Source organism: Cynoglossus semilaevis, chromosome 11, assembly GCF_000523025.1.
Source record: "Cynoglossus semilaevis isolate Cse_v1.0 chromosome 11, Cse_v1.0, whole genome shotgun sequence".
Classification (NCBI taxonomy): Eukaryota; Metazoa; Chordata; class Actinopteri; order Pleuronectiformes; family Cynoglossidae; genus Cynoglossus; species Cynoglossus semilaevis.
The window spans coordinates 4632952-4660261 of NC_024317.1; the positions used below are offsets into that span (position 1 = coordinate 4632952).

Consider the following 27310-nt stretch of genomic DNA (forward strand, 5'->3'; position numbering starts at 1 on the left):
CTAAAAAAATAAAAAGTCCCAAAAAAACATTTTAGAAAAAAAAAAAATTGAAGTTTTTTGAAAATTAAAAGTGAAACAATAGGGCCACAATAAACTACAATTATGCTAATCTTTTGGTCAGTTGTTAAATTTTGATGAAAATCTGAAAAAAATGAAAATACTTTTTAAAAAAATGTTTAGAATATTTTTTAGTAAAAAACCTGTTTTTGAAAGCTTTTTAGAATTCTTCTTTAGTTTTTAGAAAAAAAAATTACAATTTTTTAGAAAAATGTTTTTTTTTGTTTAGAAAATATAAAAAACGTTTTTGAAAAATTTTCAGAAATGTTTTCTTAAAAAAACTTTTTTTGAAAAAACGATTTTTTTTAGTTTTTAGAAAAAAAATTGGGGACTTTTTTTTAAAAACAAATTTTTAGAAAAATAAAACTTACAAATGCTTGTACAAAAGATTTTCTTCCTTTTTAGACTTTGTATTTATTCACACAAAACAACATCTCTTCCATTTAGGCAACACAATACGTTATATACATAAAGTCATTTCTATGTATTCCATATCTGATGTTTACTGTATATTATTTATACCTCAACAAATAACATTTTCCTGTCACTAGCAAGTGCAAATAAATATTTTTGAAGGTTTTGTAAAAGAATGTAAGATGCAAAACTTTCAAGGCCTTCGGTTACAGTACATCCAATGCAATAACCTTTTTTCTTTAACTTAAATGGCCTTTATTTTCTAAGAACAAATTATGCGTTCACTGACTGACCTCAAAAGTGAAACCTAAACCACATAAGTCAAACTAATCAGTTGTTTTAAATTTTACAAACATTATGGCAGAGTAACTACAGGAAATAATGACATTAATACTGACATCATCATTGGGTGCTGGAGTGGACGGGGTCCTGAACATTTTCTGAGGTGTTTTTTTTTTTTTAGTCTACAAAAACTACCCAGTGTCAAAAGTCCTTCTTCTACAGTAACAGACATGCTGATGGGGCCTACGGTGTGATGACGGGATTAGTGTTATCGAGTTTCACATCTGGTCTTCCCACAGCTGACACGTTTGTACAATAATATACAAAAATATATTTCTACTCTGCATTAACAAATGAAAACAGTGTTTAGTACCACGTAACAAGTCGACAGGTCATCAAAGACATTCTTTTAAAAAAAAAAAAAGTCAGCATTTATATCGAATCACCTCTTGTTGGTAGTAGGAAAGAACATCAGTGGTTCAGTGTCAAACTCACTGACCACTGTGTACGAGGTGAATCTAAGCCATTTACAGCCCAGTTATGACTAGTTTCTTCTCATTACCAAACGAGTTCTGCCCCTTTTTGTCTGTGTCTGTGTCTGTGTTAGAATTCTACAATAAAACCTCATGATGTGGAACATTTCGGACAGCAGAGGCGTCAATAGCAGCTGGAATGTCAAAGTGAAGAATCTTTAAACAAAACCGATACGCTAAGAAAAAGTAGCATCGAAATCTGGCCCCTTTGTATGTTTTAAAAATAACTGACTGCATATTATTTTGTAGAATATATAAACTACTTTATATATTTATATAATCATATCTGAATAATACTTTAAAATATTTCAAATAATTTCTTTCACATTCACAGTACAGTCTGTTGGACGTATACAGTACAATGTGAGTTAAATTAATATGAGGTGTACATTAGGTGTAAACTATAAGGTAGGGCTCAGTGGAAATTTAAAAAAAAAGTGCATCATCAGAGCTAACAAAAAATAATGATATATTTAGACAGGGGGTCATCTTAAGGCAATGTAGTAACTGTGGGTTAACATGAAAGGTTCATATATATTCAAATATGAGCAAACCCCAAAAGACTGTGTTAACAGTAGGGATAGTGCTGAAGAAACATGTTGAGTCAATAGTCTTGTGTACACACCATTATGACATGTGACATGTTTAACTTGACTGTTACTGTATTTAACTTTAAATTGAAGTATATTTGGTAAAATATGATGTTTCCGCCCTTCTCTAATATCCATCCGCTCTCCTAAAGGTTCCATGTGTAATATCTTATATAAAAACAAACCATAAAATTATGGGGAAAAAATGGTAGCTAGGCTGAACCTCAGAGAAACACTAACTGAGACAATTTGGGAAAATGATGTCTCACTAAAGGACCACGATGACAGACTACAGCACCACCAATCAACAGGTGCTAATTACTGCAGTACCAAAGGAGGGCAGTGTGATCTCTGGCCTGTCTACTGTTTCTACTGGCTCTGACCTGCACTTGTTTACAAAGATAAATGTATTAGTTACAGTTGTTATTTGATGGATATGATTAACAGTATCACATTTATACAGATAATGTGGTACCTGTGCAGTAACTCAGAGACCAGTCAGGAAAATCTACATCTTCTGTGTTTATAAACACATTCGGAAAATATCAAATTCAAAACGGTTAAAAGAAAATTTTAAATAAATGCAAAACATGTACTGGGAAAATGACTACTAATATTTTGTTACTACTTTACGCTAAATTGTGATCAAATACAATTGGACAAATATTAATTTTGCAGAATCATGCATCTGATTTTTCCCCAAATTCTTCCATTGCAGAGAATGTAAAATAGAAATGAAGCCGTTGCCTGGAGACTGCACTCAATCAGTGAATATCTGCAGGCTCCAGTGGTCCGGCTTTATAACAGACCATCATCTCTAACCTCCTTTAGAAACTATAAATAAAAGACCATGATGTGATGGACCATGTAGCATCACGATCGTGGACTAGTGGACAAGTCTGTGAAGAAGCCTTTTCCTGGTTCGCACAGTTGTAGCTTTCTCCAATTGTGAGACTGAATTAACTCATCACAATCAAGTGATGTACATGCAGTGGGAACACACACACACACACACTCACACACACACACCTCAAACCTTAGGATAGGTGAAGTTATAAGAGCTAGGCTCCTTTGGAATGGGAGGAGCCGCTTCAGGGATGGTGATGTTCTCCAGGTCCAGGAGGCGGAGCTTCATCTCCATGCTGATGAGAGTATCTATGTCACTGCGTGTGAGATCGCTGCCCATCTCTCTGCCCAGCAGGGCACACAGTCCGTCAGTCCAGATGCAGTACTGCCCAAAACATAAACAGAAATATCAAACACACAAACAAAAGCATTTTTAACAATGAAGACAAAAAAAACCTTAGGAGAAACTGACAAACTTGACCGGTGATGTTTTGTCAGGCTGTGTTAGGACCCCAGTCGTAGAGACAGAATAACTACATACAGAAGGACCATCAGTTACCCCGGGGGCAGGGCTGTCGCAGGGTAACTGCAATATTGAGCCATCCTGACTCACCGCTGGTGCGACGACCCTAACCCCGAGGATCAAACCAGTGATCTTTCTGCTGGTGGGAGGGAGCACAGAACACCCTTCCACTGTTTGACTCTAATTCAAAATTATTTCTTTAATTTTTTTCCTTAAACCCACCTCATATTTGTTGGGGGCAACAAAGTTGAGAGTTTCATCAGGATCATAGAGAACAGAGAAGGCCAACTCCAGCACCTCCTGAAACAGATTGACAAGATCTTTAGGTAAATAACAACAACAAGAACAATAAAAAGAATAATAATAATAATAATAAACAGGTGTCACCTTGTTTTGCTTCAGAGCACTTTTTTCTTTCATGTGTGGGCAGTCTTTTCCTGTTACTACAGACTTAATATCTGACACAGGAACTGGAAAGAAATGTGGGAAAAAAACATTTTATTATAAGAACAGTATGAATATGGTAGCATTGTAATGTGGTTTTATATTCAATATTAAAGACATTTTGTGACTCACTCTTGTCACTGAGGAGTTCAAAAGGCACTTCTCCCTGAGGAGACTCATCCAGGTCACCGTAGTGGAGCACTTTGTGGTTCAGAGAGAGTCTGCAGAACCAAAACTTTTCTACAGAAAAAAAAAAAAAATGACGGTTAGCAGCTCATATGTGACAACAGGTCAAACCCAGACTCAGAGAGTGTGATTCTACCTTGTCTTCGACGGTTGCCTAACTTGCGGAAGCAGCTTCCCTCACACAGCCGGTTGAGTCGCTGTTGCTTGATGAGCTCCAGGATCTCTGGCTGTATTCTCTCTCGGAGCTCACTGTTGACAAACAGGGACGAGAAAATGAGAACCAACATGAAAATGAACGGTGAAAGTGAGTCTGTAACAAACAAACAAACGTACATGATGGGTGGAGACTGGAAGTCGTCCTGACTCAGTCTCTCCGACTGTCGCAGACGTAGAATCTCGGAGTAGCTCAAGCCTCTCAGTTTAATCTTCAGCTGGTCCAAAGACGACGGCTTCATGGCCAGAGCTCTGGTGATCTGCTCACGGACCACCTGCATCACCTGGTCGTGGTTAAAACACATGGACTTGATGAGGTAAAAAAAAAAATCATCATTTTAGGAGTGATAACTATAACTGACTAAAGGAGCCAAGTTTGGAATCAAACCCAAAACCCTTTAAACACACAATGACTGCTACATCTACCTAATGAAACAATGTTAATCTCAAAGGTTGAATTTGCTCAAAGGTCATGTTTTTTCGCCCATTATGAGCAAGTAAAACAAGTGGAGCTTCTAACTACTGGTAAAAACACAAGTAAAAAAAAGGGATGGATTAGAGCAGCAGATCTACAGTAAGTCACGGCTGTTCTGCTGCAGAACTTCACCACCTGGAGATTCAGTCTTTATTTTAGAGAAACGAGAATTCAGATTGACCTACTTCTCTGATCCAAGTATCAAGAAAACCTTCTGAGGACATGCTTTGAAGTTTAAAAAGTTTTTAATCCTTATTAGGAGCAGAAAAAAGCACATGCACAAAAGACACTCCGACTTACATCGTTTTCAGTTCCTGCCTTAAGTATAAAATGTTCAGATCCTTAATATTCAAACTGTTGAGACAGCTGCCTCAGGTGAAAACCACAACGTAAACAAACCTACAAATTGACACCAACCTGTTTATAATATTAAAATTTTAGGTCTATAAATATAAACTCCCTTCCTAATTTTTCTGGGCATGGACTGTTACGTATCCTGCAAATTACAAATAGCACTCTCAATTATTGGTCACTGCAGGGGGCGCTACATATTATTTGTGGATAAAACATGTGCAATAGGTCCTGTTTAGGAGTGAAGTTATTTATTATGAGCTAATGTTATTTTCAATTCCCTCTTTTTCACACTTTCCTCCCAAAAAAATAGATTAAACTGCACTCATCGGTGCCTCAACGTCACCTTGTTGAAGTCCTCGGCTGTGGCTCTCATCTCTTTCCAGGTTTTGTTAAGCAGCTGAATGCAGACGCAGAAAAACTCCTCCCACGCCCGATCATGGGTGAAGAACATGGGATGGTAGTCGTTACAGCCTTCGTTAGCTGCGTGAAGAGAAAGATCTTTCAGCATAAAATAAGGTAATGTACAACGACCATTTTCTAGTTCTATCTGCTCTCAGTGCGTCAGGCATTTTCACGGTTACCACAACAGCCCTGACTCCAACCTGTCTAACACAGATTTACTCACGCAGCTCTCCAACCTGGAGAATCTCACACAACATTCTGGTGAGTTCAATGGCACATCGGCCAAATGGACACTCGTGTTTGTCTTCGCGGCTGCTGTTCTCCAGGACAATCTGTCATTGAGAGGGGAGACACTGTCAGACACGGTTGACCTCTAATCCTCTCTCTTCTGTGTGAACAATCAGACGACTGCCAAGACTGACCCTGATGTACGTGTCCTGGTGAACTTTGGCCAAGTAAAGCATGTTGTCCAGAGCGAGCATCCCAGGAGGAGTCTGGGTAAAATCCAGGGCTGGATTCACATGGTTCTGCATTTGAAAAGGTATAACGTAATGATTAAAATCATGGTAATTCTTTTTTTTTTTTTTTTTTCCATATAACGTAATGATTAAAATTATGGTTATTCTTTTTTTTTTTAATGCTACAGCTACACCATTTGGTAAGTATTGATTTATACAGAAACATTAAATTGTCAGGATGTTCTGCAAAATTTAATTTATTACAGAAAACATTAAAAGTATTGTCTTAGGCCTTTTGCATGATAATCATAATCAATCATTTCCAGTGGTTTAACAAATTAAATTTAGTTTTTTGTTACATTACACAGCTCTCTAAAACGGCTTTTCACCACAACCAGCTGCCCACTGTTCAGTCAGTTTTGTAGACTTCCTACGTTTCTGGAGAAATGAACATCGAGACTCACAGTGAAACCCAGCATCTTGTAGTCCTTGGTGTACATGGCCTTCCTCTTCTCTGTACCAGTTGGGTCATTCTCTCCCTCAAAGGCGATCCTCCGCAGCTCAAAAATGATATCTCTCTGGGCCTGAGTCACAAAATTAGGTTTTAAATTAAATCAGAAATGATGCAAAAGTGTTTGTGGTGTTTTTTGTTTTTTTTTTAGAAAGATAAAAATCTCACCTGGTCGTTGGGATCCATTTTGGTCATCATACGCTCTTCTAAAAGGTTAAAGGTCAACACCTGCAGTACGTACAGTTGATGTGCCATTTCAGCTTTGATTGGTCGATTTCCGCGAATGACGTGCTGTAAAAAGAACAGGTGTTAGATTTAAATCTCCACGTCATTAGAAAAATGAACTAAAACTTTAAAATTAAAAATACAGGCAAAGAATGAAGGGTCATTTTGTTGTGTTGAACTGAATATAATTTGACTCCTATGTCAATGAGTGGGATTTGATGTCTGTCATTATCAACCAAATTCTGAATTGATACTCACATTTAGGATGATGGAGCGTAAGTGTTTTTGGGCCAAAGTGCTCGCCATTTCCTAGGTGAAAGAGAAACAGAAAATAGTACAACAGTAATGTGCAGAGACGTCCTGCTGGTGTAGTTTGTTTACAGTCTACAAACAGATAAATGACAATAGTAAACAGCTCGTGAAATTAAGCAACAATCCAAAACTGTGCATCTGTTCTAGTTCACATGCATCTGTGAAAGTGAATGTGGTCGGAGTCGAATGTTTCTGCCGCCATCTGCAGTGCACTGCGAATCCTTCTCATTCTGATTGTGCAGCAACTTTTTTTTATGAGACGGTGAGAACTCCAGCGTGTAGGCGGAGGAGAGCTGACGATGGTATGAGATGCCGAGGGATGTGTACTCACAGTGAGGTGCTGCTCCAGAGGGTTAGTATACTCCTCCTACAGGTGGAAGGACGGGAGGAGGGATGTGGGTGGAACATATAATGAGAACAGAGAGTGGACACACAAACACAGACAGATCATGAGATACAGAGAACTATCACTGACGCAGCGTGCAACAGAATAAAGGTGTGAAACAAGACAAACCACAGAGATAAAAACCCCACATTTATACCCTGGAGTAGAGCAGTGGGATTAACATCTAATGTTACATCACTTCACAATCATGTGACCAAAAATGTTTCAACACACTTTCACATTTCTATTGAGCCTTTTTGCATCAGTGAAATGACAACGTACCACATACTGATGCAGTACACCCTTCATAGAGCACTGGAACGTCCTGCTGCAGTATTCAGGATTTTTTTTTAATAATAATATAGAATTGACGACTGTGCAGGATGTTTATCTGAAGGCACGCTATCAAGTCTTATTTTGTACCCATTACAGTGGTCCCTGCTGTAATGCAGGGGTTATGTTCCAAGACCGCCTGCAATAGGCCAAAAATCGCAAAGTAGATACGCGATAGTTATTACATTGTCTACGTATATATTAACACTTTAGGAGGCGTCGTACAGCAAAACTTTCACAAATGAATCTTGCAATGCCCTGTATGTATGCGTTACAAAATGTCTTTTATTTATTTTTTTACTATAATTTTTACTGTTTTTTTTTTAGAATTTTTTTTATTATGAAAATAATGAAAATATTGGAAATGTATAACATTTTATATACACCGCAGAAATCCGCAATACAAGAAAACATTTAAAACAAACATTTAAAACCCGTGATGCACTGAGGGCATGACAGCCGAACATACAGCGAGGGTCGACTGTATCCAATTTCTAGTTGAAACACTTCAGTAAAATACACAGTAGGTGGCAGTGGTGCAACTTAAAAGCTGCTGAGTGGGCAAGGTCAATGGTTCACATTTTCAAATCTGTGGTTTATGTGATAAAATAGGCTGAAAATTAAAGTAAAGTTCCCAGGTCATCAGAAGGTTAGCACAGTATTAATGTGGCCAATGAGACGTTATGTTTGTGCCGGTGTTAATCAGTGCATTAGCTTGTAAAGAAATATCCGCTCCATCTGTGTCTCCCTCTCTCAAAGTGTCTGAAAAGAACACCTTTCCTCACTTTCCTCAAATGATTCATACTCTCCCAAATTAGGTTCAACAAGAGAGAAAACATCAAGCCTGTTGTCACAGACACAGAGCGGCGCTGATGTCATACTGCAGACGACTGTGATGAGAGAAATAAGGCAGAAAAACTGTCACCGTTTCAAATATTTTAAACAGTCACTGTGGAGTCTGATTATATTTAACACGGACTGACGATTCCACACCAACTTATTGTCAGAGGTTCCACCACCAGAACAGTTGTGACCTTGACTTTGGGCCACCTGAACTTCAGCCATTTTGGCAGTACTGTGTTTACTGGTAAAAACAAACAAACAAACTGACTTCCAGACAACCCAAAAATAGTATGCCAACAATGTTACACATTAAAATATCTTATACCGATGACACCTTAGAAGTTTCTGTGGCTGTTTGGAAAATCGTCATCCAGTGAGACGGAGAATTTTTTTATTTTTTTTTATTTAGATGAGATAAGATATTTTAGTAACAAAACACACACACACAGGGACCAAATGGAGCAGGAGATGGAATGAAGTAGTGCAGTTGCCCGGTTGCACTATGTGAGGTGCCTACAAAATGTTGTCAATGCAGAGTGAGAAGAGACTCGTTAGAATGGGTCAAAACATAAGAAAAGCCTTGATCTGTGTGAGCTCCTCACATATTTCAGATTCATCACTCACTGTTACAACCTTCAACGTAATTGTTATGTAATAGTTTGACACTGTTTATGTTCATTTCTGCCTACACCGCAGAGGAAGGGTGGGATAAATTAATGAATGTCAGCAGAGCCGGTCCTTGACATATAGAGAATGCAGCAGTTTTATTCTTGAACTGAGCCTAAAAATAATCCAGCAATCTGCATGTATCTCCTCCCAGATCTTTGTTAATTTGACACAGTCATCCTTCAGCCATTTATCTTTTAACTACCCGCAGTACAAATGCAGCATATTAGTAGGAAGGTGAGTACTGTTTATGAACATCAATGAGTTTCAGACAGAATCTTCAACATGACAGACGTGAGGTGATGAGATTAACTGGACAAATGTGAGTGAGTGTGAGTGAAGAGTGAGCCTTTTTAAATGTTTTACAGGAACAAAAAAAACTAGTTTAGCAGTGACATGTTTGATGTCTGTTACACGAACTCCGTGTTGCGAGAGGCGTTCACTGACCTGTCGTCTGTCCTCTGGCGCCTTCAGGAAAAGTGCATTGATGAGAGCGATGGCGTACGTCTGGATTTCCTGGTTTGACCTGAAGGACAGTCCAGCATCAGAACAACCAGTTAGAAGCATCACGCTCCAAAGAGCTCCACACACAACTCCACACACAGCTGAGACCACACAGACACATGATGTGAGAATGAATGGAGAAAGGTTTTTTAAAATAACATATTTACACTTTTATTCTTTAAAACTGAATGTCTTCCGAGCAGATTTCTGCACTGTCGGATTTCCTCCTTTTTTGTAATAATTTACAAACTCCTTTTTTTTACCTCCAACACACGGTCATGTCATCAGGTCTCAGTACAAGGTTGTGAGCTGTGACCTTAGTTTATACCTGCTGGCAAAAACTGAGCCCGTGATAGATGCTCCTTTTATACAGCGTTAACTCAATGATGAAGAACTCTTCCTGAGTGTTACTTTGTCGCTGAAAGCACATTTATTCTCAGGCTCTTTTCTTGAAATAAGGAGAGAAATCCAAAAACAGAGTGTAGTTTTTATTACAATTTAAGGTTTTTGGATGTGAGTTGTTTTTTTGGCCAGTGAGTCAGTCAATTAATCAATGATTTAACAATTAACTTCCTCTCACTTTGTGCTAAATATTTGCATTTAGAAAAAGGAGGAAGAATGATTTAAGTTGACGGTTTTTGGTTTTAAAAAAAAAAAGATAAACGAATGTTATGGCAGTAAAAAAAGACGAATGAAGTTAATCATAACTTAAAATACATAGATTAAAAACTAAAAGATGACATGAAAACAACACAAGTGGCCCCCAGCCAACCTACGTCCAGACCCCCCACCCACATTCATTCGACTGGCCCCACGTCAGTGGGCTGGAGGCCCCTGTGCATGTGTGTGTGCTCACACTTGCAGGTGTCCGATGAGTTGTCCCACGGTGATCTCCTGGGCCACTCGATGGTACAGACTGTGGCTGTTGAGGACCATGCTCTCCAAGATGGCCAGAGAACGTTGAAGGATGGACACGTCCACCATGGGCTGGTTGACGTAGCCTGCAATCTGGGACGACAAGACATGAAGCTCAGAAGAAAGAAAGGGAACTGTATACAGAGTTGTCACTCTTCGCCAGGATTTTTCTAGGACATTTTCAGCAAATATTACATAACAGACACAGTTATAACGCACTAACACTAATCCCTCCTTACTAATCCCTTTTAATGCGTTGAAAAGTGTTATTTTTGACTGTTTCATCCTACATTTTGTACAATTATTAGGATTACTATGTTTTTGACAGAGACAGAGCCAGTGGCCAGGGGAGACCAAAACATCTTCTTTGTCCAGGATCAATACTAGCAAACGACACTAAATCTAGCAACAAGGTCAAATGGAAACTGGGAAATGAAATGCTGATTTGTTGGTAATGTCACATGGGACCCCGCACAGCTGGAGGCCACCAGCTAACTACACTGATAGTGGAAAAACTGAAAATAAAATGGATGCAGAAGACTTGAAAAACTCAGCAAATTGTTTGTAGTCAGTAAACATGAGCTTTAAAGATTTCCATATATCATATTCAGAGGGAAATAAATGCAGAGAAAAATGTAGATGTTATAATACGCTAGGGATTTCACAACAGGGTTGCTCAAAACTCATATGCATATCTGACATGAGGTCAAATGGAAGTTCACGGAGAACCTTGTAATTTGAAAAGAGTGGAAATATATCAGCTGGGATTTGTTTGAAATACTAATGAGTCTTTGTTTGCAGATGTACCTGTTTGATGAAGGAGATGGAAATTAGGTCCCAAGACACAATGCCATGGTCCATGAGCTCCAGGAAGGCTGTGAGGGTGAAGGCCAACATTTCACCAAAGCTGAAGGAATAACAGAACAGAGAGTCATTAGTTCCCAACACGGCCTTTACAGAAAATTACTCTCAGCTCTGATGACGTTCTGTATATTATACATGAAGCGATCACTGCCAAAAACAGCAATAGTTCTCACTGTGTGCCACTTTCTGCAAGTCGTGCCAATGTCCCTATGCCTTCCATATTAATGAACTCTGTGGCAAAGGTTGGATCTGCAGACAGCTTGGCCAGCTCCTTCAGGGCCTCCAGCCGAGCGTCGATGCTGTGGGACTGAATCCTCTCCAAGAGCTGACGCGCAGCACGGCCCTGTCAGCCAGAAAGAAGAAGAAAAAAGTTAAAGAGCTGAAGATGATTCTAATGGTTAAAAAGTTAATATATTAAAGATATAGGGGGTTTATTTTCTAATCTGTTGGTTTTGTTTTGTTAGACATCATTTCTGAATAGCACATAGATGTTTCTATGTTTCATAAAAAGATTCATGTTTATTTTTTAAGTCAAAATTCAAGCTTGTAGTGTTGTGGGCACTGTGAAAGTGTCTCCTATGGAAAAATACACATCGCCAAATTCTACAAATAATGAAAATCTGACTTACAGGAGAAATGGCTAATCGAAGGATGGTTCCATTTTTGATATCACCACGACTCTGAAAGGCAAGAGGAGATATTTCATCCAAATAAAGGCCACCTTATAGAAAGAAAACTGTAGACACAAAGTTAGGAATCAAACCCATTGACATTCACCTGCTCAGTGATATAAAGCTGAGGACCATCGGCGTAGCGCAAAGCGAACTGCTCTGATCCTGACAGAGACCAGCTGAGGAAAAGACAGAGAACAATATAAAATTATAAAACTGTTCTTCAGTGGTGCAAACGCCTCGCCAAAATCTCAGAAAACACAGGCAGAAATATGATAATGGAATACAGTTTGCATGAAGAGAAGGTGACTGAAAGTCAGCCTGCAGATGTATTAACACCAGAGACTGTGGGGGAGAAACATTCAGTGGGTGTTTACAGGGAAGTAAAAATAATATTTGCTGAAAATGTTATGACCTTGTTTACTTGTCGGCTGCTGCTCAACTAAAAAGTACAACTTTTGCCGAGGACGCATCTCATTGTAACTTTTAGTTCAACAGTTTGGCTGCAACTGTACTCATTAAAACAACTTCAGTAAAAGTAAAAACAGTCTATATAACAGTCTATATGTATTTTTCTTTAAAAAAAAAAAGTTTAGTATACGTACCCATCACATACTTCTCGTATTATTGATGACAAAGGTCTTTTCTGCAGACATTAAAAAAAACTTGTTTCAGTGAAAAAAATATTTTGTTCAAAATTATTTTTATTGCTTGGTGATGTTCTGTTCAGTCTGCAGAAAAAAAATAAAAATAAAAACTATACACAGACCTGGTCCAACTCTATGAGCTGAGCATTAGCCCCTGGCCACTCAATTGCCACCTTCACTATGTCAGCAGGGGGCGGCATCACTGAGTTATTGTAACACCTGAAGGAGAGAAGAAGGAAAGCAATCATTTGGATTTATCTCCACAGGATGTCACAGTATTTAGGGTTCATTCCTCTACTGCAGTATGAAGTATAAGTCATACATCACCTAATAAAGAAGAGTTGTGGGGTCGATCACTCTCTCAGCCCTGCTCTATAAACCAGCTGCCCTGTGAACACAGAAAAACCCACGCACTGCTCAATTCAGTGCAAACCCTCACAGTGCACAAGTCCTGTTTGCTGCCTCCCTGCATTATATCCCTCCTCTCAAGTGAAGCTGACAGTGAAGGCATCAATAGGCATGACTGTGCTCCAAAAACCACCCACACACACACATAAACACACACACACAGTATCTTGACAGGGCTAAGGCTCAGCATGTCTGAGTCACATGTGTCGATGATGAGAGTGTCGTTTGGGCATGAACCCAATGTTCACTCTTTTCTAAGTTTTGAGACGTCTGTGCAGCGATTCTGCAGAGCCTTTAATTACAACTGGTGCAAAACGGTCTTAAAATGGTGCGCACACCGTGAAGGACTAAGAAACAAAAGGACAAAAATAAAACTGTAGCATTTTTCACATTTTCAGCCTTTAAGCTGACAGCCTCTGAAAAACACATTTAATCTACAGCATATTTAAAAAGGGTTGACACTGTCCTATATTATATGTTCCATAACATAGTTTTACCGGTACTTAACATTCACCCACTTTAAATAAAGCTACTACTACAATGACTGGACAAAAAAGTAAACCTGTGGTGGACAAGAGTTTAATGTTCTAGTAAAAATAAAATGTGTATTTTTTTTAAAAACTGCAAAAACAAAACATTTAAAGAGAACATGTTTATCACCTACAATATTTATATAATGATTCCTTTGTTTAAATCATATTAAATATTTATTATATAAAGTCAAATATTGTAGGAAGATATTTTAATTAAATATTTTAAATATTCTTCTATTTAGATTTGGTATAATTTACATTGGAGCTGAAAGAACATCTGGCTGCTCACATTCATAAACTCCTTCTTGAAGGGAGTTTGTAAATATTCACAGTATTTGACATTTTTCAAACTTATTTAGCCAGCAGCTGTTCCCACACATCTTTAATAGGCAGGTAATACTTTTATTACTGAATTTTTATAACATCATTTCTCTCTAAAAAAAAAAACGCACTACTTTTAATACTGAATTTTTATAACAGCATGTCTCTCTAAAAATATATATATATAAAAATAAATATCTTATTCTGCCAACAACACTCCTGAAAACACGATGCAGAGAAGCACAGTAGGGACGAGCCAGTGGCAACTGAAACACCAATTAAATAAATGACATCAAATAAAACATCTCCCTCTCTCTCTCTCTCAAATAAAGGAAGCAGAGAGAAGCTGGCTGACACAGAGTGAAGGAACACTACTGTTTCCCTAAAGGCCTGAACACAGTCATTGCAGAAAGCTTTCATTAGAGCAAACACTGAGAGGATATTTGAGCCATTATCACACCGTTGCAGGAGAAATAGACTTTAAAAACAGCACGGATGGAAGGAGTACTTTTTTTCCCCCAAGCTCTCGCTGAGTGTTTTTGTTCTGTACTTCGAGAAAATACCATTGTTGTCAGTGAACAGAGGGAGAAGGAGCAGCTCCTCTGCAAGAAGTCATTTAACATAATAAATCAAATCCAAAATGTTGATGAATAATGAGTGTCGCCCATGAATGATTGGATCTACATTTGCATTTATGCATTTAGCAGATGCTTTCATCCAAAGCGACCTGATAAGGAGGATTAATAATGAAGCTACATATACGAACTTCTAGTTAGGAAAGTGGGGCTTCCTAACTAGGGTGGGAGTGCAGGCATAGAGACAGGGAGAGAAGAGAACTATGGAGAAGTGCCAGGACAGGAGGCACTGTATCTGTACAGATCAAATGAAGACAGGGTGTACAGCTTCAGCTACAGTCATTTACATGTCCACCAATGACATAATCCCAAAGAATAATTTCAAATACTAAAACCAGTCATTGGCTTGGCAAAAATAAACAATCAAGTTTGCGTATCTTGAATATTTGGTCTGATTAAATAGACTCATGTTGATGCAATGGCTGTTCATCAATCAATCTGGGATTGATAGCCAAAGTAGCTACTGTAGTACAATAAATCAATACCTGTTATATACCAATGCTATTTCTGTAGAACAAACCAGAACAATATTTGCCGACATTACTGGCCTGCCTGCAGTCCAGATCTGAACTTCCACTAAAGACATCTGAGTGAATAATGTATGTCTTTTATTCTACAAAACAGACAAAAATGTCTGCTGACTTAAACAATGCAATTCCCCTTTTCTTTGGATTTTATGAAAGAAAGAACCTCTTCTAGAAACATCCCACCACAATTGGAATCGTCACTTAATCATTTTTATTTTTTGTTAATATTATCTTATTTTTAACTTGCCAAGAAATATAAATGTACGATCGCTTCTCAGTTTCTGCACCAAGATCGGCTGGAGTACGATGAACATGCAGGGTTTTTTTCCCCCCCACATGTGAACAACAGGTATGAATATACAAACACACACAATCACTGCGTTTCTGTCAGTTTACGACTACGTCTCTTTTTTTTCAACACCGAAGCTGACAATGTGGACGACAACTTATTGACGTGGGTAAAACCTGAACATTGGTAATCGATTTGGTCACTTAACAAACAGAGAAAACACACACACTTACACTGATGCAGCGGCGACTGTCGTTTGCAACCTTGTTGTGAGCATTAATCAAATGAATGATAAGCGTAGCTAGTTAATGGCGGTTGCGTCCTCACCACATCCTCTGACTCACCTCGGCCGAACAACTCCTGGCTACAGCCGGCGTTGAAGCCGAGCAACGGCGGTTAATAATACTGTGTTCTAGTCATGTAGCCAGTCTCTGTCTGATCCTCCATTGCTGTGAAGATGCAGACTCTCACTCTCTCTCTCTGTCTGTCCCTGTTTCTCTGTTTGTCTCTAATTTTTCTCACCACCTGCTAATAAAACAGCTTCTTCTCTGAACCAATTTATATTTGTCTTCATTTTAAACTAAATTTAACATACCGGCTCATGTCGACGCTCGCTTTTACTCACCGTGTAGACCGGCCATCGATGATGCCTTCACTGTCCCCCTCTAACCAACCGAACTCTTTTGGAAAAGCACAGGCACGTTTCCACGCCTTGTGGGCGGGACACGGAGTAAAAATGTCACCTCTATTGTTAGGTTTTAAAATATATTTTTTAAAAATAATAATTTATTAGGATATGTTAGAATAAGTAGCTAAAACATGAAAATAGTGTAGCGATCATTTTAAGTTCTTAAATATTACAACTAAGCCTGTAAAACTTCAAATCGTTATGGTTTTAGACATTAAAGAAATCTTGCATAACTTCAAGTTTCAGTGTTTCACTAGTTTTCTATCAAATTCCAGTCCTTTGTACAGTAATATTACTTCGTTTCCAAGCAATACGTTATAATACTGTGCTATAATATAGATAGATAGATAGAATAACATTTTGTAGAGTTACTAGCAAATCCTAAAACTAGGAGAAAAATAGCATTAGCAATCAGAAGGTCAACCCAAGCCTCATTAGCTCATGTACAGTATTACCATTTGCATGAAGGAGTTTATGGAATAGTGTAATGCAGTTTCATCTTACCCATCTTCAGGTTTACCCGAGAACATGTAGGACGACGTTGCACCAGCTCCCTGGAACTAGAGAGAATGAAAGTTACCAACACAGAAATTGTCTCCACACATTCAACAAGGCACTGTCAAGATGCACAGTAAATACTGAAGTAAAAATAACTTCATTTAGCTAAATATTGAGTGTGAAACACATACATCTGTCTGATTGCATTTTAATAATTTTTTTGTTAGTGTCATATTTTGGAATGTTGATTTATCTAGATTAACCATGAATAATCACAATTAATCATAACTAGTCATGATTAACCCACAACTACTTTGTGATTAATCTTAACCTAATGTTACATTTTTAATCATCAATTAAAACATTGTACTAAACTGTAAGTTTAGAGGCAAAAAACAGAGTAAATTTTAGCAAGTTTAGAGGCAAAAAACAGAGTAAATAGTAATAATTGATATTAAAATAACTTGTAAAATAGACTAGACAAATATCACTTCCTTATTGTGACTTAAATTGAGTTAATTTACATTAACAGAGAAACACCATCAGTCCACCAACTGCGTTCACAGCACAATGGATTTTAATTCAACACAGAAGCCATGTGTATGTACAGGAAATTAACCACAGCTTCCACTGAGTTTGTAACACTGGCTCACCTCAAGGAACCGCCGCTGGTGAAACTTGAAGCAGACGACTGCACGTTAATTCACTGAAGAAAACAACTTTGGAAAATCAGAAAATAGCGTGACATTTCTTTTGTTTCATTTTACATCACATGCATGACATCAAAAAATAGCCTTTTGACTTTTGACAGTTGAGTTTCATCAACACACACACGGACAATCTCAATATTGTTTAAATACAAAACAACTGAGCACATATGTTACACCGGAGCATTACATTTAAGTTTAGTATGAGTGGATGGAAAATTAACCATTAAAAAACTCCTCTACCTTCCATTCCAGACCTATTTGATGCATTTCACTCAGTAACACATTTTGAGGGTTAACAATAACTAGAGTAAACCCCCAAAAATATACTGCAGATTTGTCCAGATTTTACATCATGATTCAAAACCTTCTGCTTCACTATTTCATGACATGTTATAAAATTGATTGAAACAATTCTAACAATAATCAGGTTGAATTTAAAAGGTCATTTTAACTCACTGCACCAGACACACATGAAAATGAAACCAACATTAACAAAACGCTAACACGGCATTGTAAGGCATTCCACACATCATCAAACATGAACATGTTAAGCAACATGAATGAGCCAGGAGTGAGTGGTTGTGTTTTCATGTATAATTGCACCGTCACTGATGTTACACTACAACAATACTGGCTTTGACAAAGACAAAATGGGTCACTGAAAAAAACCAAGTCTGCTACAGTAAGGCCTACTTTGAAATCAATTTAGAATGTGGAAAAAGAAAAACATGTTCGGTACTGTGTACTCATCAGTAAACTGTAACTTTGAGGTAGAAATGGGCATGAAATTATGTATTTCGATCTCTTCTTTTATTAGTCTTTGCTGGAGAAATATAACATGTCATCTCACCAAAGTGACAGACATTACAGAAGCTGGTTTTATAAATTATGTTCATTTTAGAAATTTTCAAATTCACAATCATTAGTCCCTTATAATAGTATCAGATTTATTTGAATCGACAGCAGCTTCCAGCTCTCTTTCTGCAACAGAATTGAACTGTAAGTGTTTTGAGAGCCCTGACTTGAACGTCCAGCGTATAATTAGCCTCATCAACACTACATCAGATGTTAATAGTGTGAAGAAAGCTGTGACATTAAACAAGCAATGTTCAAGGTTCAACAACACTTGACACAGATGTAGCGTGCACAGGGTTGGTTCCAAGCTCATTAATTTTACAATAGCTTCTCTGCTCGGCTGAGGATATGAGTTACAGTCCTATTGGTTGAGCTGTCACAAAAACACACAGATAACAATTTACACTTCCAGTTTTACAACAGTACAATATCACTGCTATGAGCAGAGTGTTTTTAGATGAAATCTTTTATACTATACTAAAAGTTGGAAATGATTAAACAACTGACTATGAAAAGTAACTTTATCACATGAGCAGTTAGTTGTTGTTTGGATGAGCAGGATTGTGGAGATAAAAACCTGGTCCCATCATAAACCCGGTTAACTACAAAAAGTAACCGTTTATATAGTCAAACTGTCTCAGACAACACCGTCTGATTCAACCTCTCAAGATTTCCCAAGGTAAAAATCAACATTTGTGTTAAATTTCCATTCCAAAATTTGATCCACGTGCATCATAATCAAGGTGTTGGGAACTCCCAGTGATAAAGAGAGAGCACAGCAGATGAGTGGGCTCAAGAAACCAAAAGCCACACTGCAGGTAAGGTCCAAAACGACAAAAAAAAAAAACAAAAAAAAACAATAGATGATAACAAGCAATGCAATCCAACCAATACATAAAGAATTCAATGTGTATAATTATATAATATACCACAAATAAAACAGACTACTGTAAACGTCGCTGAAGAGTGTTGCACAGATCCATCTGAATAATAAAATCACAATATATAAAGTAAAGTTACACGATAGACAAGAATAAAGTTAAAGGTAGGTAAAATCATTCATGGGATAAACAATCTCAGTTTCCGTGAGAACAAATTAATCAATTTGAGACAAGTATTAAATCCGCAAGTAACACAAATCCAGCATGGAACAGTGACCGATCTCAAAGTAGTATCTCTCAGCGTTGCGTGGTAGAACGTTAGGGTCTTTGTAACAGTAAAATAATGACTTTTTGTATAGTAAAAGTGAGAAACTATAAAGGGAATGAAATTATCGTTTGAACATGAATTAATGTTACTAATTTATCTAACTCTATTGTCCGGGGATGCAAAATTACATTGTAAAAATGTCAATATCATGCATCACTGATCTGCTCAAAACCAGTGAATTATTCCCATGATATAATATAAATCTTGTTCATCAATATGTGTATTATTTTTTGAAGGACTTCAGGCAGTAAAATTATAACCCATATCTACACCGACTTATCAGGATTCTCTCCATTGTGTATGATTTACATTAATATACAGCATATGACATAAGTCGTATGGTATTTTTATATTTTGAGACTATTTATTTAGTATAAGCTCATATCATAACCCTGGGTTTCGTTCACTCGTTCCTAGGATTACTGTATAAATTAATACATCTTTGACTGAAGTGACAGAAATGATGCAGAGACAACTCCTTTTCCTGACTCCAACTCAAGTGAGATGAGGAGAGGAACAGGGGAAAGTGTGAGGTATGGTTATGAAGTCACTACCAGTCTGCATTCTCCCAGTTGTCCTCAGCAGGTTTTGTGGGACTCTTCTTTGTCTTACCATCTGCATTTTCCCAATTGTTGTCCCAGGCCTCCCAGCTCTCCTCCGTGCTGTTTTTGTTGTTGGATGCTGCCTCGGAGCCCCAATTGTCCCAACTGTCAGAGCTCTTCTTTGTAGAATTATCAGCGATGGTCCAGCTGTCACTGCTGGGAGATTTCTTGGCTTTTAAGGAGGTGTTGCTGCCAAAGGTTTCCCAAAAGTCCTTTGCTATAGGCTGGGCAGAAACGCTCTGATACCCCTCTGTGCCATCCATGTTTTGATAGCTTTCTCCAGCAGAGCTGATAAACATCAGGAGGTCAATCCAAGCCTCATTAGTTTATGTATTAACATTTGTGTGAAGGATTTTATGTACATGCAGTTTCCTCTTACCCATCTTCAGGTTTTCCAGAGAACATGTTAGACAACTTTGCACCAGCTCCCTGGACCTAAAGAGGATGCAAGTTAACGAAATTCTCTCCAACATTCAACAAGTCACTGTTAAGACAATTACTAAAGTAAACTAACTTATTTAGCTAATTACTGAGTTTTACTTTTACATATTTCTTTTGACATTTTTCCATTGGGATGAGTACAAACAAGAAACAAGTGTGAAACTCATACATCTATCTGATTGCATTTATAATATATTTTTTAGCAAAATAAAAAAAGGTTTGTCATATCTCAGAATGTTGATTTATCTTGATTATTGACACCAATAACAACTTATAAAATAGACTAGAGAAATATCAGTAACTTACTAACAACAGCACTAACAGAGAAACACTTTCTAACACAGTACTCACCACCATAACAATAAGGGCAGCAAGAGAAATGAGATTACAGACATTAGTATCATTTCATGAACATCTATCAGTTGCTGCAAAACCAGTCTTCCAGGAAGTGAAGTGTGATTGTGATCTGTGCTGGTCTCGTCACACTGCTATTTAAATAAAGCGGCTGTTCTGGCCTGAGAGAGAGGTTTTGCAGCTCTGTAACATGGCAGACATCTGCCTGTCCTACCTTGTTTGCCAGCCCAGTGATGCTGACTGTCATTTCATCTAGCAATTTGCCATCTTTGACCTGTATCGATGTAAATCAATTGATGGAAAACTATTACAAAAACTCATAAACACAGAACAATCTCCAACTGCATGACAAACAGAGCACGTGGAGAAGAAAATTCTGTGCTGCAAGGATTTTGTGTGTTAGGAAGAGAATCAGTGAAAAAAATGGACATGATTTTAGTTTGAGTCCAATGTTATATTACAGATTATTGATTATTCATCCGAGGGCAGTAATAAAATCACTATTATTTTGTAAGAGATGAAAAAGAGAATCAAACCACATTATAACCATATTATATACCAGTGTCTGCAGTACATTAGACGACAAAAGCATTTTGTTCTCTCACAGTCACCGAATCAATTGTAAAAATCTATCTAAACAAACTGTTCTTTGAAGCTCATGGAGGCACATCCAGAAGCTGCCCACTTGACAATAAGAGTTAGAGCAACTGTGTGAAAGCATCTATGCACAAAAGACTCGATGTGATATGACCAATACCATGCATAACAAAAGAAAGGCTCATTTCAACAGAACTCTCAAACATGCTGCACTGAGGATGCCTGTAAGATGGCGATTGTCAAGTGAAGCGCTCCAGGTTGTGTCTTTTAGACATGGTGCATAACCAGCATTTCATTTATTTGTCTATTTATGTTTTCATGTATCTTTTCTGTTTAATTGACAGAAGACATTATTTAGGATGAAACCTTTGCATCTAAATTAGATTTGTGTATTTTAAACCGGATTAAAATATTAGGACTTACAACAAAAGGAACAAAAAAAATCATGCATACTTTTTCTAAATGTTTGAAAAACATAAATATACCTATATATGTATAGACATAATTAATATACCTTTTTTTCTTAATCCAGTGACTGTGTAGAGTTAAATTGCCAAACACCTGTTCTCAAAAAGTATTCCCTCCTGTTTGTAGCATTTGACGTCTAATGTGAGCTGACGTTCAACAGCAGAGGTAGAAGTGCCAAGCAGTGAAGAAAGTAGCGGACATTTTACATCTGAAAGCTGTGTATTTCCTAAAGCACTACACCCCCGCCACCATATCAACAACCACACACAGCACTGTTACCTTTTCCTGCGTTGGCTTGATAACATTCTCATTTAATGACTGTCCTAACTCTGTGGCCTAGTTGGAAGTCAGAGAGGAGAAGTAACTTGAATGAAACACGTTCAGTACATTCCCTGCAGTGCAACACACTGAGCCATTTGTTCTGCCGTTGCACAAAGTGACCACCATTCCCCAATTACAATGACGGCAGACAAGCACCAGAGGGTGTAATGGTTCAAAAAACACTTTCTCAACGTAAACATCCTTCGAGCCTTTACATTTTCCCTGTCTGGTTTATAAAAACAAGTATTGTTTTGTTTTTAAGGCGCCTGTATTCTACAAAAGAGTTTATGATTTATTTGAAACAGTGTTCACCAGAAAAAAAGCTAATTCCTAAACAAAAATATTCAGTTCTTTGAATCCATTACACATTCATCAGTGTTTGCATTTACCACAAAAATTGTCATGCACGAACAAAAAACTTTATGAGTTAGCATAACATTGACATATTAAGAGTATGGATTCAAGACAATGCCAAACTCATAATATTGTCAATCCTTTCTAGGCCTTGTTTTAAATGTAAAAGCTGTAGCACATGAACTGAGCCAAAAATAAAGATGGTGGATGACATGGGTACATAAAATAAAAAAAATAAAAAAAAGCTGCATGCGCCTGTTATTTGCTTTACCGGTTCTGGGGGAGCTTTATAACCCCTCAACTACATCCAAAGAAGGCCAAGAGAGTAAAAGTAGTCGTATTTGTTAGAGTTTAAGAATTTTCATAGCACGTTAACAAATTCACAAAGAAAAACTACTTTTACAAAAGCTTTATGTTTAAAGTACGAAGATAATATTTATGTCTAATGCATACGTTAGTCTTACCTTTAGAGTTGCTTGGTTGGCCAGTTTTGTCGTCTGGTAGTGGAGAAAAAGTAAAAAAATCATTGTTTTGTATTTGTAAATTTAATTCACATGCAAAACCTATGACCTTATATAACAAGCTTACATTATCTTTAGCAATGGAGGCGAACTTGCTGGCGCCAACAGTGAAACTGCTCCACCCCTGTTGAAAAAGACATGGTCAGGAAGAAAGGAAGTGACAACTCCATGTTTGAACTTAGCAAAAAGGAATACCGTATATATAGAGGACATGGCGTTGTTCAGGAAGTCGTCTTCCTTCTTCTCTGGAGTCACAGTGTTGCCAAAGCCAACGTAGCGATTCTCTTGATTGCCACTGTAACCTCCTCCACTAAAAATGAGAAAAGAATTACAGAGATTTTTTTTTTAAACACAGGAGGTTTACTAGGTATTGTAATGAACTTCCACAGTAGGAGACGCTCACCTCTGGTAAGAATTGACATCATCACTCAGCCAGTCTTCAAAAGCTTTATCACCAGATTTTGCTGAATTTTGTCCAGATCCTCCTACAGAGCTAAAAATAAAAAACAGAACAGAATTGTTTATATTGACATCCTCCTGTTTGACTTATTAACAAGGCCTGAATATTTTTAAAAATGAAGGTTTCTTGTACCGATGAGAGGAGGAAAGGCTGGTCTTGGGTTGGGGAGATGTCCAGTTTCTGGCAGGCGACGTCTCGATGGACCACTCTTTGCCCTCAGCTAAAGTTGCAACCTGTCATATGCAGCATTCTGTCAATAAGTATTCGTGATGGTACTTGGTATTGCTAAGTACACAACTGAAAATACTCTAACTAGTATTGATTTGTAGAAATAACATTGGGACAACTTTACTTTCTACAATACATTCTATCAAAATAAAAGCTCACACTGGTGAACGTAAACATTAATTATAGTTTAACATTTCAAATTTTAAAAAAGTATCCAAGGCTTCATTTTATTCTAAAAGAATAAGGAGAAAATATTTTAATTATACTTTCTCACTAAGGACAGTAGAGTTATTTAGAGCATGAAATTAATTTCTTATGATTCTGCAAATGGAATACCAGAATAGTTATTTAGTAAAGGACATACATATGTGGCTCTGATTCAGTAGGAAAAAACACAATATTATCAGAAAATGTTTGGGTTAACACAGCTCACCTTGTCTCTGAACAGCGCAGCAGCTTTGCTGTTGTATTTCTCCTGCAGGTTCCAGGTGGGATCATAGTCATCTTGGAGTTCGAGGAATAGGCGAAATTTTCCATTCCCACCTGCTTTCATCTTCTCAAGCTCTATGTCTTTCCACTTGTCCATAGTGACAGAGCGCACAAAACTGACCAACACACACACACGAGTTACCAAACACTTGAATGGAGGAGTTCTTTAGAATTGGTCTGTTACAAATGCAAACTCCATGTGTCAAGGTTCTTACCTGAGATGAACTCCAAGGCCTCTGTGTTTGCCAGAGCACTCAAGACAGATCCAGATGCCATACGTCACACTGACCCACTGAGGGTTAAAAGCCCCACATTCAAAACACAACTGCAGGAAGGACAAACATACATTTAGGATTTTGTGTACATTTTGAGTAAATCTGTGTCCATTACACTCGTGTTCCTCTCCAAAGCAAAGTTCAACTTCTACTTCTAACAGGTAAATGTAATAATTCCATCTAGTAGTTTCTTGTTCTGGTGTGTGTGCGCGTGTGGCATTAGATCTTACATTATTCTCATCCTGAGTTCTCACTTCCTTTAGAACCCTTCTGCTCCTTGGACTTGCCATTTCAATCCACACTGCAAGACATTGCAAAAGACGATTAATTACTGGGTGAATTTAATATGGTGTAACTAAAGTAATAAAATTGAAAAGGTAATTACTACAAATTGTTTTCCATTCCAAAATATACAGAGTGCTTAAAAAAAAAAGGTAATTACTACAAATTGTTTTACATTCCAAAATATACAGAGTGTAGTAGTGAATATTTGCAAAAGCAAGTGTATTGACAACAAAGTAATTATTTTGTTTAAAAAAAAATCACTGCTAATTGCTGGGTTACCAGAAGAAATCAGTGTACCCTGAGGGGTTGCTGGTTATGTTATATGTCCCTTAAAATTGTTTTCAGCTCTGCCATTGGAATCTCAGGTATTGGTAACTTCTTTAGTTCAACGTCTGAATGTAAATCAAATTTAAATCACATACAGAGAGATCGAGCACGAGTGTTGGTATATTAAGAGAAATATCTCTCAAATCACATGAAGTGTCGTCGTGTCAAGTCGTAACCAACACTACAGACCCACAAGGCGGCCCGACGTCAGAAAATATCATAGTATAAGAACCCCGTGGCGTGTCGGATAAGGCAGTGAATTAAAAAAGGATCGTTTGAATTCAAACGCAAGGATCAAATATGATGAATTCAAGTCACTAGACTCGAAATGGCAGGTGAATATATATGCTAACGTTAGCCACAAGCTATGTTGTTCTGTTACCTGTCTGAGACTGAAGACGACGCTGGTTTTAGAGTCAGTAGCTCCGCTGATAACCCCTGCAGAGGATGTTTTCTTCTCTCGGAGGGACAAAAAAAAAGTTTACTGACACACAACGGGGGTTTAAAAAAGAGAGTTTGTTTCAAACACCGGTAGCCATCATCCTGTTTGCATACGTTGGCAGTGCAGAGAACTCTGGGAACCCGGCCTCCTCTTTCCTCATTGTCTTCTTCACTTTTCTATTTTAGGGCGCGCGGCAAACTAAAAAATGTTACTAGCGCCACCGACGGCAGTGGTGGTTATTGGTTATTTTTTGTAGACAGCTTTGTTTATGGAGAGATAAGTAAGAGTACTTGTGGAGATTTAAGTAAGAGTGAATTTGATGTCATGGATTTATTTTGGAGTTAGAGGATCAGAATACGGTTCTTATTAGAGTCTCTGTAAGGATTATGGTAATATAACATTTAAAAAAAATTAACTAGTAATAGTTAATGTTAAGTCTGAAAAAAACGGACAAAGCCAAAGGAAGTTAATGTTAGGTCTAAGAAGAATTCGGACAAAGCCAAAGGAAAAAGAAGAAGTTAATGTTAGGTCTAAGAAGAATTATGTCTATGTGAAAAACGTATTGAAGAGAGTATTATCATTATCATACAATACAGCAGGTTATAAAACACCAACTCTGTTGTGTTGTGCCGGGATATAGACCAATAAAAATGAATAATTTCTAACCTAATTTTTTTCCATAGACTAAAATTAAATGGGCTATCTGAATAAAAAACAGAACAGATCATTAATCATCAACAACACTTGTCTCCTTGACAACAAAATATAATCATTTATCACAGAGTAAAACAACATGAGATTAATAAGTGCCATGTGGAGCTTCATTATCAACAATGTATCTATTTGATAAAACTTTCTATTCAATAAACTCTATCAATATCTATCAATAAAACTTTATCTCTGTTTTCCGGCTCTTCAGTATCCTGATGTTTCATCTAATTACATTCGTCTCTGCAGAAAATGATGACATTGATATAACTTTACTGCTGCTGCTGTAAATGGTTTGTTCTGACCATGGAAAATATTAATCAATCTCTAGTCATTCTCTCTGTGACTCACAAACTGCAAAAACAATCGTTTTTGCAATTCTTGACTGTACCTTGTTTCACTTCCTGCTACATGCAAGTTCCATGTTACAGATCTCCCCTGCCTGTGAGAAACAAACAAACAAACAAACAAAAAAGAAAATCTTTATTTTTTAAGAAATGTACCAGTGAAAAGTTAAATTTCCCATAGCACAATTTTTAACGCAGTTCACGCTACCAACAGCTTTTAAGTCAATGTTCTATTCTGCAGTCTTTACATTGCACGTCAAAGGGACCAATATAACATTAAATCTTATCTTATAGTCCATATAACATACTTTCATTCATAAATTGCAGACAGGGTTCATCTGATCTTGTTATCTTTATCACCTTTTCATTAGGTACATTCCTCAGACCTACTGTACGTGCTATAAGGTCGTTTATCACTGCTTTTTCTCGATTTCCCCGAACTGCTCCTGCTCTACTATCCTCCCAACAGGGAACTAAACTTAAGTGCCCACTAGAGGGCACTGTCTTTTCTTTCTAAATTCTTCACTTTCACTTCACTTTCGGATAAATAAGTGGGAATTTAAAGCAGTGATGCTTTGTCTTTCTCGACGTTTTTGTTCTGATATTTTACTAGTATTTTTTGATGATAGCTACATCAGATTATTTCTAATTGTTTACGAGTAATCCACGATTAACTGATCACATCTGATATATCCTCTTAACTCTCCCATTAACACATAAATGGTAAATCCAGTACTTTATTTTATCTTATTTTATCTTATATCT

The 27310-nt window shown here is 37.4% G+C and overlaps 2 protein-coding genes across 7 annotated transcripts; both read right to left on the reverse strand.

The window, feature by feature from the left end:
• Positions 1-451: 451 nt before the first annotated feature.
• LOC103386060 (engulfment and cell motility protein 2) lies at positions 452-16087 on the reverse strand. Of its 5 annotated transcripts, none has more exons than XM_025060187.1 (23): positions 15992-16080; positions 12981-13041; positions 12776-12872; positions 12612-12652; positions 12113-12185; positions 11965-12015; positions 11509-11678; positions 11279-11378; positions 10419-10564; positions 9500-9578; positions 7157-7192; positions 6772-6822; positions 6457-6579; positions 6242-6361; positions 5742-5846; positions 5543-5651; positions 5261-5397; positions 4209-4372; positions 4012-4124; positions 3822-3929; positions 3633-3715; positions 3468-3545; positions 452-3107 (listed from the first exon to the last, which is right to left on the reverse strand). In XM_025060187.1, exons 3-23 carry the CDS (start codon positions 12851-12853, stop codon positions 2907-2909), a joined length of 2166 nt encoding a protein of 721 aa, XP_024915955.1. In that variant the 5' UTR covers positions 12854-12872; positions 12981-13041; positions 15992-16080; the 3' UTR covers positions 452-2906. The 5 variants fall into 5 exon arrangements, with proteins under 5 accessions (XP_024915955.1, XP_024915953.1, XP_024915954.1 ...); XM_025060185.1 differs by having other exon boundaries at positions 10413-10564; XM_025060186.1 differs by lacking the exon at positions 15992-16080 and adding an exon at positions 15962-15980 and having other exon boundaries at positions 10413-10564.
• A 1020-nt stretch (positions 16088-17107) lies between these two features.
• On the reverse strand, positions 17108-25706 carry arfgap1 (ADP-ribosylation factor GTPase activating protein 1). Of its 2 annotated transcripts, XM_008320073.3 has the most exons (13): positions 25431-25699; positions 24667-24737; positions 24377-24486; positions 24106-24277; positions 23577-23677; positions 23388-23477; positions 23180-23294; positions 23052-23108; positions 22928-22960; positions 22068-22124; positions 20938-20997; positions 20308-20363; positions 17108-20216 (listed from the first exon to the last, which is right to left on the reverse strand). In XM_008320073.3, exons 2-13 carry the CDS (start codon positions 24724-24726, stop codon positions 19877-19879), a joined length of 1251 nt encoding a protein of 416 aa, XP_008318295.1. In that variant the 5' UTR covers positions 24727-24737; positions 25431-25699; the 3' UTR covers positions 17108-19876. The 2 variants fall into 2 exon arrangements, with proteins under 2 accessions (XP_008318295.1, XP_008318297.1); XM_008320075.3 differs by lacking the exon at positions 22068-22124 and having other exon boundaries at positions 25431-25706.
• Between the last annotated feature and the right edge of the window lie 1604 nt (positions 25707-27310).

Coding starts and splice junctions, on each gene's coding strand:
- LOC103386060 (XM_025060185.1), bottom strand. CDS start 12,853: ATGCCGCCCCCTGCTGACATAGTGAAGGTGGCAATTGAGTGGCCAGGG. Junction 11,679..11,964: donor TTCGATTAGCCATTTCTCCT/GTAAGTCAGATT, acceptor TCTGGCTGACAG/GGCCGTGCTGCGCGTCAGCT. Junction 5,847..6,241: donor ACAAGATGCTGGGTTTCACT/GTGAGTCTCGAT, acceptor TTTCAAATGCAG/AACCATGTGAATCCAGCCCT.
- arfgap1 (XM_008320073.3), bottom strand. CDS start 24,726: ATGGCAAGTCCAAGGAGCAGAAGGGTTCTAAAGGAAGTGAGAACTCAG. Junction 24,278..24,376: donor GGCCTTGGAGTTCATCTCAG/GTAAGAACCTTG, acceptor TGTGTTGGTCAG/TTTTGTGCGCTCTGTCACTA. Junction 22,125..22,927: donor CCAACCAAGCAACTCTAAAG/GTAAGACTAACG, acceptor ACTTCCAACTAG/GCCACAGAGTTAGGACAGTC.